Source organism: Ixodes scapularis, unplaced genomic scaffold, assembly GCF_016920785.2.
Source record: "Ixodes scapularis isolate PalLabHiFi unplaced genomic scaffold, ASM1692078v2 PGA_scaffold0__279_contigs__length_252992795, whole genome shotgun sequence".
In the NCBI taxonomy this organism is placed as follows: domain Eukaryota; kingdom Metazoa; phylum Arthropoda; class Arachnida; order Ixodida; family Ixodidae; genus Ixodes; species Ixodes scapularis.
The window spans coordinates 48,037,879-48,057,579 of NW_024609835.1; the positions used below are offsets into that span (position 1 = coordinate 48,037,879).

The following is a 19,701-nucleotide window of genomic DNA, read 5'->3' on the forward strand; positions in this document are numbered from 1 at the left end:
TCGATTTACTATACTCGTGACAAATTAAGAGTTCAGGGAAAACTTCTCCTACCCCTTTCCACTTCAGGAGTGCGAACGCTGGAGAGGAGGTACCCTCCTCTGCTAAAGTCCAAAAGGGTGGGAGGAGCTTTCCTTGAACTTTACACCTGTCGCGGAGCTGCGGCTAGAGCACTGCGCGGATAACAGGTTGATAATCCGCATCCACAAAATTCGGAACGGCATCCGACCCTCAGTCAGCGCATTAATTTTACATCAGAAAATCAAGCATCAATAAAAATGAAAATAGAAAACAAATAAACATTAGGGTGGTATTTAGAGCCGTCTGCTTACCTTTCTACAAAGAACTCTTTGTGACAGAATACTCTGAAAGTCATTGTTTCGTATTTTGTTTTATCGTATTTAAGAAAGAAGCGATCATTCTTCCAGAGAAACATCGCATTGCTCATAAGGTTATCCCAGTTGAGAGATCGTCTTGGGAATCCGTGACACTTAGATTTTGTCTAAAAGGTGTGCTGAAAAGGAAGAAAATTTCATTTATATATATTTTCTATTTTTTGCTTTATAAAACCCACTTCAAGGAGACGCATATATTATAAACATGAAAATTGACGAATGACAGACTAATAACATTGTTTCATTTTTTTGAGGCCCGACAGTAATAAAGTGGGAGAGGAACAAGTACACCAATTGGAAAATGTCACAATATTCAATAATGGCCACACCTCCACGCCGGTTTCAGTTTTAAACACGAACCCTCAACTGCATGTTTTTACCATATACATAAAAGTAACTCTGTGCCAACTGACGAGAAAAAGAAAACGCACACACACACACAAAGTTTTATTTCTCGAGATTGCTGTGTAGAAGGAACTGAATATTGTCAACACGGACGGATTCAGACTGGTTCACCTTTCTTAAATTAATGCCTGCTAATGAGATGTCTATCTTTTTTGGTGCATTTGACGCTGGGGTGGCATTCACGAACTGCGCTACAAGGATGATGTACGGAAACTCATGCTGGCACAAGTTCCCCCACTCTGGAGCATCGAAATGAGTCTCCTCGTAGTGTATACACTTGAAAACGACGAAGCCACTTGAGGCTTCTTCTGCTTTGTTGCGGCTTGTACGTTGTGGGTTTTCTTTCCTTAGGCATGTCGTAGATGTAAAAGTGTGCCCCTTAAGAAATTTCTGCGTCTCCTTAGACACAAAGCTCTAGGGAGATCCAATCACTGGAACTTAGAGATGATGAATGAAAAAACTGAAAACATGTTTAGACATTAAAAAATACGGTATAATGTTTGACAGTGAGCATGGCGTTTCGAAAAATGCTTTGCCATGCATGGTGTCTCAACGGAGACTGTTTTCATTTAGGTCTAGACATAGTTTTAAGCCTCGTTATTCACCGAGTTCCCTCCATACATTGCAGTGATTGGTCCTCCCAAGTGCTTTGGTGGAAAGTAGACGCGTATGCTTTTTTGTTTTGTTTTGTTTCGCAGACACAGAATACGAGGATTTATAACTTAAACAAAAAAACGTTCGCACGCGCTTAATAGGGCCATGAAATCAATTTTGGTCGGGCGTAAATTACTTTAGATAAGGATTTTAGTAGGCGCTCGAATATCGTTTAGCGGACCCAAAGAAGGGGACAGAAAGTAAAATGCCTGCTTTTCGCTACAGAAATTTGAAAATAGTGTGGTCTGTTTCGTACGTTCTTTCCTCCGAAACTCTCTGCCTTTTCACTGCGATATACCCGCGTTACCCAAAGTACGTCAGCCGACCCTGCAGCTTACGCATTGGACACAAGCACTGCGTCACTGTATGCGCACGTCGACAATCAGTCCGTCAAGGAGTATTTAGATTCGCGTTCCTGGCCAACAAACAAAGTGCCGTTACGGCACTTTTCATCACTCGCGAATTACAAGTGCTATGGTGTGCTTAGAAAGCACGGTGGAAGCATGGAGTCATCGTCCTTTGTGATTTTGTTTTGGAGGGGTGATCAAAGCTAACGAGGAAGAAGTTGAACGATCATTTCATGGCCCTTTAAGTCTGGTGGTGCTCATAAAAGTGTTTTATTTTTAATTTGTTTTGAGGCACAGAAATGGGGGCTTGGCGATTTCGACACTTCTAGAAGTTTATTCACACGATGCATCTTGTTGGAGAATCTTATATCGCGAAACTAGGATTCTGGAAGCAGATGGGCGGTGTGAATGCGACCGAAAAGTGGCGCGCCTCCGAAAAAGGTTGTGCGCGCTCCTCGCCAAGAAGTGGGAAGTACACCCCCACCCTTTACACCCCCAACCTTTGTCCTTCTGAAGCACCCCCTTAATTCGCAACGACTCGTCTATTATCTATGCCCCCCCCTCCCTAAAAACGTAACCCCCCCCCCCCTCCCTAAAAATGTAAACACCCCCCCCCCCCTCCCCCTAATTTCAATTCCTGGGGAAACCACTGCCTGTCAATCACCCGAAGGAGAAACGCGGGGACGCTGCCAATGGCCGCTCGACATCACTATAACGTGCCACCTTCGAGGTGGGCGAGATTTTGAAGCAGGCTGATGGTGAATTTCACTCGTAGATCCGGAGCGCTTTCCGAAATCCGCGAGGGAGGCGGAATTCCGCTCCGTGGGACCCGGTCCGAATAGACGAGGGGAAGATAAACTTGCATTTTTGAAGCGATCTCCACTACACCCCTCCCCACCACCGTTCAAAATGGCCGCTGCTCGAACTTTACAAGCCCACCAACGCCTCAGCCGACTGATCTTTCCGACGACCAGTGACGACTGTCAATGCTTAGCTGCAGAAATAACACGCGACACGGGCCGGCCGAAATTATACACATTACGACGCCCATATTACAAATCACGAATACCTCCGCGTTCGGCACCGTCACATACCTTTCGGCCGCCTCGAAGCGGCGGGGCACGGACAGCGATAGCCTGCGGTGGAGTTCAGATTTCTGGTACGACTTTAATAAACACGGAGGTAACAAACCATCACTTGCGCGGTCGTTGCCTAATCGCTTCTTGCTTTATTTCATGGGATAACGCAGGCAGAATGCCGTGTAAAAAGGTAAACAATCATTGGCTGCAGAATGAACAGGTCTAACCTTGCGTCTGCCTCCGGCTTTTCTGTCGTTCTTCCTCTCACGATCACAGATATCAGCGCTTGCGATTTACCAAGCTTCCCGACTTTGTATTTCTGATCTACGCGAGGTAGAAGCGTTGGAGCCGTCACAATCCCGCGTAAACAACCGACGCACCCGCAGAGATTTAACTCGACGGCCCGACCGGCCCGCCGACCTCTCCAACCTTGCCGCGCATGCGCACTGCCGATTTAGGCGGAAATCACGTGGGCCGCTCTGTCAACTTCCGGAGAGATCTGTGAAATCCCGCAGAGCAAGTTCGGCGGGGTTTGATTAGGGGGGTCGCGAACCGGCCGAGGTTCGAGTTAGACCAGGTTCGACTTTTTCGAACTTTTAGTGAAAATTTCGACGAACCTTGTATTGATGTTCGACTCCTGTGCGCATGCGCGAAAGGCTGTCCAGTTGGCTTCGGATTGGATGGTGATGGCTAAGGCATGAATTAAGGGCACCGCTGATTGGTTATTTCAGTTAATACAGTACAAAACAATTTAGGTTATTAACTTTTTCAGTGACTAGAATTGGTTTCTTTTAATTGCAACTGTTCATAAAATAAAATAACCCGGTGCATAAAAAGAAATTCTCCAAACCTAGACATGCTTGTATCAAGGTCTGGCCACACTGTCCGCAAAGACGAACCGGTCGAATCTGGTGAAAAGTTCGAAGGTTCGTCGAACCCCAAAAGTTCGGTCCAAAAATCCGGTCCGACAAAAGTTCGCGACACCCCTAGGTTTGATGCGCTCCGTGGAGCGGGCGCTGCCAGAGATCTACGAGCTGAAGATGACCAGCTCGAGCCAGATCTGCGAGCGGAATATTCGCGCTCCAAATGGAGCGCTTTTGGAGCGCTAAAGATCTGCAAGCGGAATTCACCATGAGTTTTGACCGATCCCGTATTCAAGCCCAAGTCACCAAAATAACCAACGTTGAAATTAGAAAACAGACATGGCAGCGAGGGACAGGCGGAGGAGCGGTGCGTATACGGGCGATTATCGGTATAACTGATCTTTACAGCTGCAAAAATATCCGAAATTCTTAGAGATCATCCGCCTGCTCTTTGACGTTCGCGGTTTTCTCAGGTTTGCCAGACCTACTAAACCCATAGATCCAAATCAGACGAAATATATCGAGTGATATTAAAAAAGCAGACTGTCTCTTTATACTGTGAGCACTTCATATTATTTGGATGCGAAAGGCTTGATATTCCCGATGCAGATGACAAGGTTTGGCGAAATCCTTGTGAGCCAATACGTCGCGGGTTTCACTCTTCAAACTACTGTGAGCAGGCCGATTCCGCGAAATTCAGGTTTCGCTAAACCATTGTGCTTTGAAAAATAGCATCGTGTGAATAAGCCTTTAGTTTTTAGCCATACTATACTATGATAGGATCAGTTACACTCTAAAAAAAGCCCGTGCGTCTACTTTCCCGCACAACACTCGGAGAGCCAATCACCGCACCTTACGGAGACAGCTCACCGAATGACAACGCCGAAACATACGTTTAGACCAGAAAACGCAGTTTGAGTTGTGATATTAAGCAATGAAAGGGCGTGACGTTTTGCATTTGATGAAGATTTATTTATAAATAAATAAATCTCATCGAGCAAAACAAAATTAATCTGACACGACTATGCGCAGCAGTATGAAAAAGCCACCAAAGTCTTCTAGTCACGTGAGAGCCCAAGTCAGTCAATTTTGGGGGTTTTACGTGTCAAACCAACGAAGGGCGTTTGGCGCGCCCCAGCGGAGGAGTGAGGAATAATTTTTATTACCTTGGAATATTATGAGGTGTAATCGAAATCTCAGTTACACGGCATATTATCCGCAATAGGCCGCCGTCAGATTGTGGGCCGGGATTCGAACCTGACCCCTAAAGATCTGTTAAGCCGGCGCTTTGCCTGGGAGCGCCGAGGCGACGACCACTGAGAGGGGGAGATGCCCTTCCCTTTACTTTGTTTAAGTGCGTGTTTATTGCAGTTACCCAAGTGCACACTGATATGGCAGAGTCCCTCTTTTTGGCTTGAAAGAGGGTAACCCTTTGCTGATGACGGCTATGGTGGCGCGTCGCTTCATGCGCCTCTTGGTGTTTGTCACCGCCTTAGTTTCTAAAGTGCTATTTTTCTCCATCTCGCTTTCTTACTCTAATGGGTACTTTTAGCAAACTTCTAAGAAAGTAACATTTTATTAGACTTGCTAGTAACTTGTCGCGGTTGTTTGATATATTGGTGCTTAATGTCCGGGTTGCTGTTTTTTTATGCAAGTTGGCGTGATACAATCTAAGAGTGAAAGCATGTGGCGCATAGTCTACCTAAACAGAAAGAAAAAAGTTCTTGAGTTCAGCAACCGCAACGGCACATTTAAAGTCAAGGTCTGATAGTCGTGCACAAGAGAGTAAAGAAAAGGTAAAAAGTACCGCTATAGCATACCTTGGGTATTCAACAGCTTCGCAGCACGATTGATAGACGGCTATCAAGATTAGTGGAACTAGCGCAGAAGAAATCCCTTGAGATAAAATCGCCGTACAAATTTTCGAGGAACGGGAAAATTGTTTAGAGGTTCAGGAGGCTATGTACCAATTAAGAATATTGGCCTATTATTCCATTAACTTTAATCTGTCCCTTAAGAGGTTAATCAGTTTATTGTGAAAGGGTAAAGTTATAAGATTTATAAATATAAATTTCACGATTTGGGAACAAAGCAAACCCTTTCACGAATTCTGTAACATCTAGCGGGGGCTGCTCAAAGCTACACTCCTGCGCTGAGGCTGGCCAATGTCAGTTACTAATGATATCTCAAGTGTTTTTCAAGCACTTGTGTTCCTACCGCGGTCCCGATGCTGATCGCCAGGTGCCTTGTCGTTGCTTCGTGCCACGTCACTCTCTGAGCGGAGAAGTATGAATGGTAATAACGCAGAGAAGCATGTTTTGCGAACCGTCTAAAGAGCGCGATCCTACCACTTTGAGGAGCGAGGAAAGACGCACACGATGCTGCACTTGCAAACGGGACTTTAGAATGCACTACATTTCAGGAAAAAAATGTACAGCTGCTGTCGTACGTGATTTAAAAATGTTCTGAAGTGTGGGTGTCTACCAGTTCTGCCGCAGCAGAACCTTCGAAAGCTTCTTGCACACACGCGGTCCTAACTATACCATTGCTGTGTTACAAAACAATGCTATCAGGCCAATGAATGCCATCAGCGCGAGAAAACTTCTGCGTAAGCTTTATTCTGACGAACTATGATGTATGGTACATTTCTCTTTCCAGGTATTCTTGTTTGCCTTCCATGAAATCGGGTTCTGAGCAAAAATATATATTTGGTGATTGCCGTGAAACATAACGAAGATAGACGCTTCCGTTACAAAATACAGTAAATTGTAAGTACACAATACACATGCTATAAAAACAGTTGGCGTAGAGTGCGTAAGTTCCCATAATTGGTAACGAGAACTTTCTATTTTACCGACAGCGAAATATCGCCCTTTCAACCGATGGCGTTACGAGGATAGCTTTTGGTGACCAATCCATTTGTAGCTGCGTCGCCGTTTACGTTGTCTTGGGCAGACATAGTATTCGAAAATTTTGTTCATCATGAAATGATCGAAAATTGCAGCCATAACTCCTGCTCGATAGGAAATGGTCGCCAGCGGTGTCACCAACACTCGCTACGGGGACGGCGGACATGACCAGGGCGACGTGTCACCCATCGTAAACACTGTTGTCAGTCGTAGCCTCAAACATGTCGCGCGTTATGTCTCAAGGTTTCCAGCAGAAATTTCGGAGAGGGTTTATATCTGTGATTTGCATATCATTTGCGACTCATGTCCATAGCATGTTCAAATGAAGCCATTTCATTTCTTGGTTTAGTTGGCGTACATTCAAATACGATGAATTTATTGCAAACGTAAAGAAGCCAGTAAGAGATATACACAATTTCTTGACATTGGTCTGCCATATGCTCAGTGTTATTGAGGTAATTAAACAGTGTCAAATGTATGTTATTTGACAGAACATATTTAATTGATTATGATATATCATCAAGTGACCTTGAAAAGAAGAAAAAACAGTACAGCTCATTGCTGATCAGTCACCCTCCTCACAGTAAACAGCACCATAAACAACCAATCATAATGCCAATAACAAGCAATCATCTTCAGCGGGGAGTTAAACAGCAATAAAGTGAAAAATTCGGAAAGGTATTTTATACTTAATTTTTAAAGGGTCCGCCAACGAGAAAAAAAGGGAGCTGAAAAAAAAACAAAAAACAAAGTTTCAAACGTTCGGCTTCCACAAAGTCACTGAGCTCTTTTTTATATTAAAGCGTAGGCAAAGGCCTGACATTTATTTCTGCAAACAATTTGATTTGAGTTTGGTTTTGGTTTCCCCGGCGACGTAAGCAAATCAATTTATTATCATTTGCTGGATGTTTGAGCTTGTTAGTGATGAAGGTGATGCAAATGACAACTCCATTTTCCACGCTTCTGACTGATTGATCGTTTAAGCCATTATACTGCGATCAATGCTTCTTTAAATTTATCATTAGCTTAAATGATTAATTTCATAGCGCTACTTACGCTATATCTTGAAGTGAGAAAATAACGGAAAAATATTTTTCTAGGTATGAATGAAAATATTTATTTAATTTGCATGGTTGAACACGTTGTCAAGGTTACTCAAGAGCGAGGCTTCTTTGGGACAAAAGAACAGCCTGCAACTACTGCATATTTTGTTTCTTTCTTCTAAGATGACATGCTTCGCGTTTACTGATATTTCCTCCGGCTTTCGATTAGCATTCAACAATTCGTCAATAACCGTAAAGTGACAATTAAAATATTGGGTGACTAAAACTGCATCAAGTTACTGGTCTAGTTTTGTCAGTGTAACAGCAAAAATGATGCCTTTATTTCATAATAGAGAACCCGAATCTGAAAATGCATAAAAAAAAACGGACAAGCATACAACCATTGATCTGACGATGTGAAATAAAGTAAGTAGATGCATTTTCAGAGAGTGTATGTGTTTGGATGTCTTTCTATCTGCTCCTAGTCTCCGGTTTTTGATTATGGAGATAGTTCACCAGCCTGCCTGCATTGCGTTTTAACCTTTATTGTGTTATTTGTTTTTACATATATCCCATTACATCATTATTTTCTGATATGAAACGGCTGGATGCAAGGGCCAGCAGATCCAAGAAACTCGATGCAATAGAAATTTCCGCCGGTCTAGATTTATTTCTAAAGTAGAACATCTTGAAGAACGGGAAGAACAATGGAAGCGCTGTATTCAGGGACACCCACCAAGAGCCAGGCAAGAGCTTCTTTCGTATTCTAGCAAAAGGAGCACGTAAGAGATCCTATAAAAAAAAATACTGTCACTTTCAGTCTTGAGAAATTGTGCCTAATTAATTCTGAGCTCTCACTTCGACCACGTTCTAGAAAAGGCAGAGATTGCGACCAAAAGCAACGGGGCTTTATCTAGAACGGAAAAATTCACAAGCGCGAAATGAGCCAGTCCGTGATTTTCGTAAACGCACTGTGCATGACGATTGCATCTTACATAATGATTTCGTGCAAACGCGCGAATATTCATTGCACGTTTTCGAATTCAGGATTGCGTTGCGCGGTGTGCTGCTCCTTTTTTTGTGTGTGTGTTTTATGTCGAAGGGACCAGATGTTTTAAACGCTGCGCTTGCTATGGAAAGCACGTGTTCCGTATATGCTCTACTGCGATCAGGACGAACGATACGCATCTTATCATCTTTCGTTCACCCTTAAATATTACACAAAGAATTGCGCAGGTACCCCAACTCTTTGCGAAAAGCAACAGCAAACAAACAAACAAAAGTTGGTTGCCGTCTATGTTGGTTAACGATAACAAGGGCCGTTTATTTCGCAGGTGTTGACGTTCGTTTTCATCGAGCGCGCACAAAATTATGTATGCGAATGATAAGAAAATATTTTGGACCATTTTCACTTGCGTGTTTCTAGCCTATTACTTTCCCTCTAAGAGGAAATGTTTCGCTTCCGCTGAGCGATAGTGAAACACGAAAATGGTAGCGTAAATAACACTTGATATCGATTGATGATGAATTGCTTCTCTTGGAATGCGGGGTGAACGCGGTGTGTCCACAGAAGCGACCCAGCCGATAAACCAGAGCACAGTGAAATGGCAAAACAAAAAGTGTGCTGAAAATTGCTGAAAGCGTTGAAGGACGGTCACAAAAAGAAGTGAACAATAGTCGCTACCTCGGATAGGGACCTTTGGTTTCTGGTGTGTTCAAAGAGATATCATGAAAAGTCACGCACTTCAATAACGATCCATCTATTAGCATAAAAATACATTTCTTCATGCGTGCATTGAAAGCACTGAACCAAAAGGCACGAAGCAAAGAGTGCACAGGATATGCATGTACGTCCTCGTCACTATTTTGTGCTTTCGTTTCCTAAACAAAGATTGCATACTGGTACCATATAAGTATTGTTTACTTTTAAAATGTTCAAAGCGTGTCCACTTCGAAAGACTTAGCAAAATATTTAGTGAGGAAGTACACCTAAATCTCTGGTCCATCGCGGTTACAGCAGAACGCAGTCTCGCCCTTCAGCAAAACGAAAAGACATCAAGGTGCATAGCAATTGAGAGTACACGCCGAGCGTCCCACATTCCGTGATTGCCACGTCATAATCACGCAGCACGCACCTGCATTCAGATACATTCCTTTCAGCACTGCCGCTCTCATGGGAAAAAATGATTCGGCATGAATAGTCCCACCGGAGTTGGACAGTTCGCTTCACACGTCGGCGCCTCTTCTGATGGCAGCATAAAGTTTCGTGTGCGTACGCGCGCACGCGCTTGCGATTAGGTGTATGTGAGCGTGTAAAACCGCAGGGACACGTGCATTTTTTTCACGGGTGCGCGGGTGTGTGGAGTTTTTATCGACAACTTTCCCGGTGAGGACGCGTCTTTAAAACAATGCTGCATTTTAGAGCGGGAACAAAAATAGACATGGCAACCCTAGAGCGAGGGGTCCAAAAGTTGGGAGCGTCGTTTCTTTCCGTTCATTATTTATCCCCTCAATCTTATGTCTATCCTTAATCAGCTCGCCTGGCAACTTGCTTTAACTTTAATAACAATAAAAAAAAATGTAACGGCTAATATTATACAGGGTGTTTCGAAGTGCTCTTCTGGTGTACACAAAATTCGTATAAATATGCCGATGAACCGAGTACCATGAAACTTTTCACGAACGAGTCTTTATGTGGCTCATTTATTATACTCAAAGCTTATGAGTGTAGGTTTAAGTTAACAAATATATGCATAAAAATATTTCTTTTTCTCCCATATACACAGCTGGAAAAACTGAAAAAATCGTCTCGTGGGCTATGTTCGGCAAATGTTTCGTTTCTCCTAAAAAGAAACGGAAGTTACGGAAGTGACGATATTGCGTCTGATTGGATAGAGGCCCAAATGACGAAAGAGGGAACTTCCGTTATTTGAGCCTCTAACGAACCAGACGCGGTATCGTCAGTTGCGTCACTTCCGTTTCTTTTTAGGAGAAACGAAAGATTTGTCGAACATAGCCCCCCTTGTTGACGCTGCCGATTCACGGATGGCACAACTTAAAGCAAAATCATAATAGCTCCTTTGAGATGAACACACAAACGCATACCTATCAGATTCGAACATGCGTGTCGCCATCTGTGAGTATTCAAGCGTCAACAGTTTTTTTTATGGTTTTTTTTTTGTCTACAAATAGATAAGTTTGTACAGGCTTAAAGAGTTCCCCCGAAACCTAACACCCCCAAACTTTGTGTATGACAAATACACGACCTAAAGACGCCTCTGTGAAAAGCGCCAGTGCACACTGATCACTGGTTGATTTACGGCCTCGTAGAGCTTAGAAAACACCCTGATAGTGTGCATGCAGGCACCTCATCCAGTATGGGGTATCGGAATTCGCCACAGTCAATTAAAGAAATGCCAGGGTGTGGGCGCTTTCCGAGCACCTCACTCTTGCTCTGCAGCCAATAAAATGGGCGACAAAAGCAGATATGAAGGTCGAACAATTCGTTTCTGCATCGGATGTACCCGAACAAAATAATCGCATGGCTATGCGCCGAGAAAGTGAGGAAGAGGAGGACACACGAGCGCGTGGGGGCGTCAGAACACCGAACTCTGATTCGAACGGTCAGTGGGTAGACCCAAAAGCTAGCTGCCTTTATCTCCACTGCACTCATCGAGCGAGTTCGAATCCGAAAGCCCAACGCCGGACGCCGGCGCTCCGCGTTCCAACGCGGTCAACGAGTGCAGTGGAGACAAAGGCTAGTAGCTTTAGGCCTACCCACTAATCCTTCCAATCAGAGCTCGGTGTTGTGAAGTCCTCGCGCGCTCCCGTCTCCGCCGTCAGTTTCTCGGCGCAAAGCGTTCAGGACTCGTTAATATTGAAAGCCTGAATTCTTTGAGCATATTTTATGTTCAAGACCAGTGCATGCGCATACTCTATGAGTATCGGCGCACCATCAGCCGCGCTGCTTTATTATGAACTCGCATTTCGCGTACAGAAACTGTATATTTGTGTTTTCTGTTTTTTTTAATTAAATAAATTCAGCCAACTTTTATACGAAAATGTAGAACAATGAATGATTGGCATGAACACCCCAGGAGGCTGTCCGATTTCACGGTGCATGGTTACATACCCCGCGTATAACTTAGTGCGCGCACGAATAACAACTGCGAAATTAAGCTCAATATGCGCGCCACTGAACAACATTAATTGACGAACGGTATTTATAAAAATTGCATTAGCACGTCAAGATAGCAAGGTATAGCGTGTCAATCGCTTAAAAAGAAACGTGCTCATCTTAGCATTTTACAGGAAATTAATCATGTGTTTCTTGACCCTCCCAGGAAGAATCGAAGCTAAATAAATTTAAGAAGTTCGACTAACACAAAACGACTAGTAAGTTTCGAGTAAATTGTAACATGCACGGTTAGATAATAGGAAAAGTTATTTTTGACAGCGTTTTTTATTACCAATTCTCACATTATACAATTAAATATCTTCAGACCCCCGCAAAAAGTGCCATAGGAAAGAAGCTTCCTTTTTACAAAAGGCGTAACACAATTTCCTTTTAACGTATATCTGCGCAGCCGTAAAATTGTTTTATGTATTATGTACTGAACTTGTCATAACAAAATTCCACCACCGTTAAAGCCATCATATACTTTAAAAAAAGTTTGTTTCTGAACGAATTTTTAAGGGATCTTCGCCTTGTCCATATATTGCACCCTAAAAAGTTCTGTTAAGCACCCCCTGAAAAGTTTCCTCGTAAAAAAGTTATGGGGGTTCTTCTAAGCTCCTTTTTTGACGCGAAAGAGTACTTCATCGCCCAGTTGCCTTGCTAGTATACCAGCGGGCGATAATGCTTGAGGCGAAACCGTGCTTCACGAGCTGAAAGAGTGCTTGAGGAGTCAAAAAAACCTTTCAGGAACGGATTTTGTTTTCTTTCTCTTTCTTTTCAGTGTACCTTAAAAAAATCTGGTCGTAAAAAAACTTCTAGAGTTTCTTCGGCTTGTCCATGTTTTGCACCCTAGAAAGTTATTTTAAAGACCGACGACCAGTTCGCGCCTTCCACTTTTTCACCGCTTTCTCCTCTCCCTCCTTCCACCTTGTCCACCGCTGCCTGTTTTCTCCTCCCCCAGAGTGAGAAGGATCTTCTGCCTTGCAGAATCTTGTGTCTGGTCGTCGGCCTTTAAGCACCCCCCAAAATTGTTCTTCGTGAAAAGCCTATAAGGGGTTATTTTAAGATCATATTTATGCGAATAACCTCTTCATTACCCAGTTGCTTTTCTAGTGCGCCAGGGGTTATTAGTGTTTGAGGGGAAACCGCTCCTCACTTGCTGAAAGAGTTTTTAGGGACGACAAAAAACCTTTCAAGAGCAGATTTTTTTTTTTTTAAGTGTATGACTTATCTTGTTTTAACTTGCTTATCTAGCTTGGGGAAGTGTCAGAAAGGAAAACATATCGGCAATTTTAAAATACACATGTCACTCTATCTGCACCCGATAATTGTGAAACCTTTTGCAATCGTTCGTGAACCTGCTTCCAGCCTGCTTTGTGTGTCGTCCTGCTCCACGCATCTCTCCCCATTCCAGGAAAAAAATATTATTAGTCACGCCTCATTTTTACTTACTCGCCCCAATTTTATTTTTAGGATTGAAACGGTCCCTGGTTTTCACTACCGGAAATATACTGTTGACGTGTAGCGTGCAATTCTGTGTGGTATAGTAGTATCAAATCAAGGGCACGTAGATAGTTTTTTTTGCGAAGACAGTCCTCCGGAAGTTTATAAAATCCGACATTGGAGGACGTCATAAAACCTTTAGAGATGAAAAATAGACAGCTTAGTGCTAATCTCACGTCAGTCTCTGGCTACAAACTCAGGATAACACGCCAGAAAAACGCCCGACTTGGCACAAAGTTGGCCATATCCTATAGGGGCCTAACTCGGGACGAATACAGTTCTTGCTCCGAGGCGTCATTTAGTGCACTGCCAGAGTACTTTTCCTTTGGCATTTCTATGATTCTTACTCTGATTCGCCACATAATTGCCAAAGTGCCCAAATTGAGTGAAAGGTGCAGTGTAGGAAACGAACAGCCGGCAGTTAAGCTTAAACCTGTCAGTTTTTAATAGTTTTAGGCCAAAATTACTACAAGAACGTCCGAACAACCACAAGTGTAGCCTAACTATTGCACTTGTTTCGCGAATTAGGGTCAAGATATACCCATACTGGTCAAAGAAGGTCTAGTTTCCCGCTACCTTGCGTTCCTTCAGGCTTTCGAAGGCCTTAATTTTAAGGCAAAAGTCAAATTTTGCTTTAAAGATCTGTGCTACTTCGAAACCCACACAGACTGCGGTATACATTCCCCACGCGGTGTATTTTACTTCTTTAATCAATAAGGGGAATTCTTACTTGTTTGGTTCGCTTCTACATATAGCTTGGTGATAAACCGTAAAGACAGAAACATAAGACCGAAAGTATGCCCAAACGCTGAGATAATGAAAGCACCGGGTATCAATCACGAAACATTTAGGTCATTAAGAGATCTCTAATTCTATGACATTCTTTGCAGCGAGTTAATTTTCAACGCATACAAAGGGAGACTATTTTTAGTCCCGACATAATGATCGGTCCAAGCTTCCGTCCTCGCTAGGAAGTTGTTCGAAAAGAACCTAACCACATTTTCATTACTTTTTGCATAATTAACACTTAATTGTCACCTACCTATTAACAAAATGATTGTTTACTTTTTAAGCGTTGGTCTACCCGCGCTCCGACGGTTAGTCTGCATATCCATTTTAAAAACCGTTTACCACGAAAAAGGAAAAAAGAAGAGGTAAGCTTCATTTTAGCCCGATGTCTATAGACATCGGGCTAAAATGAAGCTTACCAGCTGTCACGTTCTGTATACAGAACGTGACAGCTGGTCCGAATGCTCCATCGCACGTCTCTCGTGTTTGTGTTAGTAACAGTACATGTAGTAAACTAAAATTGATTAATGTAATTGATTCAGATTTTGCGAGGAATCTGCGATGCTCACGAGGTTCAGACGTCTCAATGAGTAAAATCCTATATTCCCTAACAGTTTAAAGCCATCAGTCGTTAGTTAGAGAAGTGATCAATATGGTATTCAATGAGGGAAACAATCTACTATTGCGAAATTGACTTTAAATCAGCAAATGCTGCACCGCATATGTTAAGGTTATGACACCGACTCACAACACTTGCTTGTCTCAAATCAATCTCGTGAGGCAAGCTTATTTCAATTGCGCAGCGATGCATCGTGGTCAGCGACACGTAGATTTTGGGTTTAAACGAGGACGACATGTACGTAAAAGCCAGGTGCTATCAGCCATGCTGAATTGGAGGTGGTGCTTCCGCATTCAGCTAGTATACGCTTCAACACGCGTGCGAGTTTCATCGTCGCGAACTGACAACGAAGGTTTTAACATTTACTCGAAAATAGCCGCACCATTTATCAACAAGTCCCTTGCGTCCACTTTCCCATTGAACATATATACAGACAATCATTGCGTCACGCGTAAATTACACAGCGAATAACCCAATCGAGAGCACAATTTTGCATCTTCACAGATGGTACCTTCGCTCAAAGACGTTATCTCTGCCCTGACAGCTGGAATGATGGTGTCGATCGCGGTGATTGGCAATCTGCGTGCTCCGCGGAAAAGCGAACCCTCATGTTTTTTTCATAAATAGTGCGGCTACTACTCGAGTAAATACGGTATATCGTGCGCGGCTGTACTTAGGGAGCCCTGGTTGGAAAGGGATGAAAACAGTGACCACTTCCGGGTCACAGTTATTTCATCGAGACGCCAGGACGAAAACATACACGCCAGCCTCATACCCTCCTTATGTGCGCTTCTACCTTGAGTTCAGTGAAGACTTAAAAATCTGGAGTGTTTTCTTTACTGCACACTTGGCGGAGCCAATCGCTACAATCTACAAAAACTTGGCGAATGAAGAAAACATAAATATGTTTGTACATAAAAAAAAAACTGCGCTGTTGCCCTACGTGTGGTGAAACGTCATGGTCAACGTGACAGCGCAGTTTGTTTTTGTTTTTTAAGTATAATTTTTTTTTAGCTTCCTCATTCGCCGAGTTTCCTCCTCCATTGAACGTGTATGCGCAGTTATTTGAACGTGTCGTTTGTGAATGTCAGCAGTAACTGATAGAAGTTCCCATGTTTGTTTTTTTGCGCAGGTCGGTCCTTCCTGTTCGCCTCCGATCCTGCGAATGGCACCTTCACGGGGATGGAACCAAAGCGGCAGCGGACAGCGTACACCCGACACCAGATCCTTGAGCTGGAGAAAGAGTTCCACTTCAACCGCTACCTCACGCGACGGCGGCGAATCGAGATCGCCCACTCGCTCTGCCTTTCCGAGCGACAAATCAAGATTTGGTTCCAAAATCGACGCATGAAGTGGAAGAAGGACAACAAATTACCAAACACCAAAAACGTCAAGAAGAACAATCCCAATCGCGCCGCTCAGCAGCAGCAACAGCAACAGCAGCAACAGCAGCAGCAACCGCCCCAGTCACAAAACACGTCGCAGGACTCGCACCCTCCGCCGCACCAACAGACGCCGCCGTCGCTCCAGGTGTCGAACCCCCTGGCGCTGACGCCGCACCAACACGCGCACCTGCTGAACAGCCACCCGCTGAGTCACCCACCTCAGACGCACATCATGTCGCCGCTGCCACCGCCTCCCTCCATCGACACCAAAGGGGACTATGGACTCACGGAACTGTGAGGCGCGTGGTGCCCTAGTGCGTGCTGTGTTGTGAGTGCCCGCGGTCCGACCGCAGACAGAGTGCCGTGGACACTGCCCCGCGGGCACCTCCGCTAAAAAGTTCCTCCTGTGGGTTAGGCCCCCCCGGCACGGCAGGCGTCATGGACTCCGGAGCTCGAGGAACTGCTGACTCACGCCGAGCCGTTGCATGCCCGGGGGGGTTCCGCCACGTGCGCGCACTCGCGCGCGCATGTGTGTCTGTGTGTGCGGGTGTGTGTGTGTGGATGCGTGTGTGTGTGTGTGTGCGCGCGCGAACTGTTCTACGATAGGTAGCGCCGTTAGTGTGTCATGTAGTTCATGTAAATATACTCAGGTCTGAGAGATAAACATCCGCGTGCCAGCCGGTTTCACCACTATCACTTGTCGCGACAAAAAATAAAAAAAAGGAGCTCGGCACGATTCTCAGGCTCCGAGCAGCCATCGAAATGCCTTCAAACGCCCGACTCACTGACGGAAGGAATTCTCCTCTTAAACGGATCAAGTGATTTGATACTCAGGGGCATTTCGCGCAAGTGGGTGCCTACTCAAAAGGCTGGCCGGAAGGCTCTCCTCGGATTCGGACGGGGCTCCACCGACAAGAACCGGCCGAGGCTCCTCTCCGACTTCTCAATCGAGTGCAGTGAATGACGCGAGAAGACTCGAGCGTGGGGTGACTGCTTGCATTCCCGAGGAATTATTTATCTGAACTGCGACGCTTGTCCGAGGGACTCTTGTGTGCGCGCACAAACCCTCTTTGCCTCCGGTGGCCTCAGCAAAGAAGAAGGAAGAAGAAGCATCTAGCCTGTTCTGGTAACGTAGCCCAACCTATTTTGTAAATCAGTTGATCGTATCCCCGCAAAAAAACAACAAAAGAAGAACTCGCTCGCGTGTACCTTGCACAGTCTCGCGGGCGCGCTCATGCATGCTCTCGCAACACAAAAGCCACAACGAGTAAGATGTACAGAACTTGTGGAAAGCTCATGACAACGCGTTTCGATTTCTGACATGACGTACACTTCTCGGCAGGAATAAACCGGATGATGGTATACATACTGACTTTGTCCTTTGTACGCTTATTTTTGATTGGAAGACGATTCGGTGCAACCACAGGTATAAATCAACTACTGTAAGCGACTGGGGAAAAGAAAAAAGGCGACCTAAGCGTCGGAGACTTATTCGGGAACAAATAATTTGCAGGGCGTAGTTTCGCGTAACAATCAGACGAAATTCATGGTGGCCAAGTTCAGTTTTTGGTAGCGACCTTTGAAATCTCTCGATCCCACATGTGAAAATAAAGCGCCTCTTTCTACTTTTTTTTTCCTTTTGGTTGCGGTTTGTGATAATGGCACAGTTCTACAAACGAGAGTATCAAGATATCAAAACCTACTAACTTAAGGCGAAGTACAACTAGCAGGCAAAATACACACACATACGTACATAAAACACGTGTTAGGTTTACCGAGTGTTCTCCTTTTTGGGAAAGCTGTGATATTTTACATCGTGTTCATTGTTATCTTTGTTTCCCTTTTTGTGTGTCTTCGTACATGTTAGGATTGTACATTTCGCATGTCCCACATGAAAAATAAGTTTTCATTTTGCGAAGACTTCTTTCGAAGTGTTTTTCGCGCTTTTTATTTTTTATTTTTTTCTTGGGCGCAAATATGGTTCACAGGAAACGTCCTACGCAGCAGTTCAGAAAGGTATATGTTGTAGAAAAATAAGGAAGTATAGCGCCATCGGACGATTACCTGGTAATGTGTTGCTGCTTAAATACTATTTTGAGCGTGCATCACCATCCTGCGTACGAACGGTTAGGATTTGGACTCGCAATAGGCGGACCTACATTTTGCATTCTTGAGACATAATGGTCGCAGCTCTCGTTACGCTGAGAACTTGCAAATGAGTTTCTTACATTGGTAGCTCCAATACCACTGATTAATTGTGCTTGATAAGAAAGCACTATCTGCAGCCGTTGAGCGGAGCAAGACCGTTCTAGCCTTCTGGGTTTTATTATTACAATTATCTGAGCCATCGGATGCTTCCATCCTATTTTTTGACACGAAGGAGGCGGACCTAACTCGCTTATGGCTGATGGCACAAGATTCATGAAAATTGCTTGGGAGCCTGAGTGAAATTACGGGCCGACGACTCGGGCTGTCCGACATCATAGCTATACTTTGGCGTAGCTGGCGTGCGCTGTCAGGCATTACGTATGAAGAAGTGGTACTCGGGAAGCAGTTATATCTTTGAGCCGTTTGCCGTGATTGGAGTGTGCCCGACATGTGAAATTATTGGCGAACCACCAGGTGATGGTGTATTACGACGATAATTTCAATAAACGCTGACGAGTAAAGACATTTGAATTATTAAATCTTCAGGATGCATACACTGCCCCACTATCAAGCTGATAGCACGGCGTGAACTTTTTTCGTCGTTCACTGGTCAAGTAGTAATTTTGCTTATAGTATCTTTGTTTGAATGACCCCAAGTGAGCATTACTGCAGCCAAAACACAACAACAATAAAAACCTTGGTCGAGTCAGTCTTTGTGCCTTCGGGCAGAATGCTAGAAATTAAATTTCATCGGGCGTGCATCCTTAAGTCTAAAGTTCTATTTTACGTGCATATGCTTTCCATTTGTATCAGAGAAGTGTGTGTATCACACTGAGGAGGGGTATCAACGTTAATGTGAGGACAACTGTACCGCCCTTCAATTTTATTTTAAAAAATTACATCGTTAACACATTTTTGTAAATTTTCTCAAACCTCGTTTTGTCTTGCGTAAATGATCAGAAACACTTATTGAACCTTTATCACCTTTAAAACTTTACCTCGTGGAAACCAAAGTGGAGCTTATTTTTAACGCAGAGGTCTACGATACCCAAGCTAATAGTACGTATTTTCTATTAGGGGAACGCTAACATATTTTCAATTTTTATTGTTGCGATAAACTCAAACTGAGACTGGAATAGTCACCATTGAAGTTTCCGACTAGAATCAATAAGTGAACAGGTTAGAACTTTAAAATTTTAGCGCTTTTGGTAATATTCGCTTCAGCATCGTGCGCTTAGCCGATTTTTATAGAGATTAAACAGCGACATAACTTCATAGGCAGTAACAAAGTAAATTACGAGCAGTGCTTATACGAAAAACACTGAGAATTCTGTTCCTTGTTTTGTGTATAATTTATCAGATATAAAGAGGGACTAATTCCTAACCG

The 19,701-nt window shown here is 44.0% G+C and overlaps 1 protein-coding gene across 2 annotated transcripts in view; it reads left to right on the forward strand.

Moving 5' to 3' along the window:
• LOC8038086 (homeobox protein Hox-D4) overlaps positions 1–19,099 on the forward strand; it is a 41,779-nt gene extending 22,680 nt beyond the window's left edge. For both annotated transcript variants that reach the window (XM_029976259.4, XM_040222304.3), the window contains exon 2: positions 15,914–19,099. In XM_029976259.4, coding sequence (XP_029832119.2) covers positions 15,914–16,464 — 551 coding nt within the window. In that variant the 3' untranslated portion in view covers positions 16,465–19,099. The remainder of the gene's footprint in view (positions 1–15,913) is intronic.
• Positions 19,100–19,701: the final 602 nt, after the last annotated feature.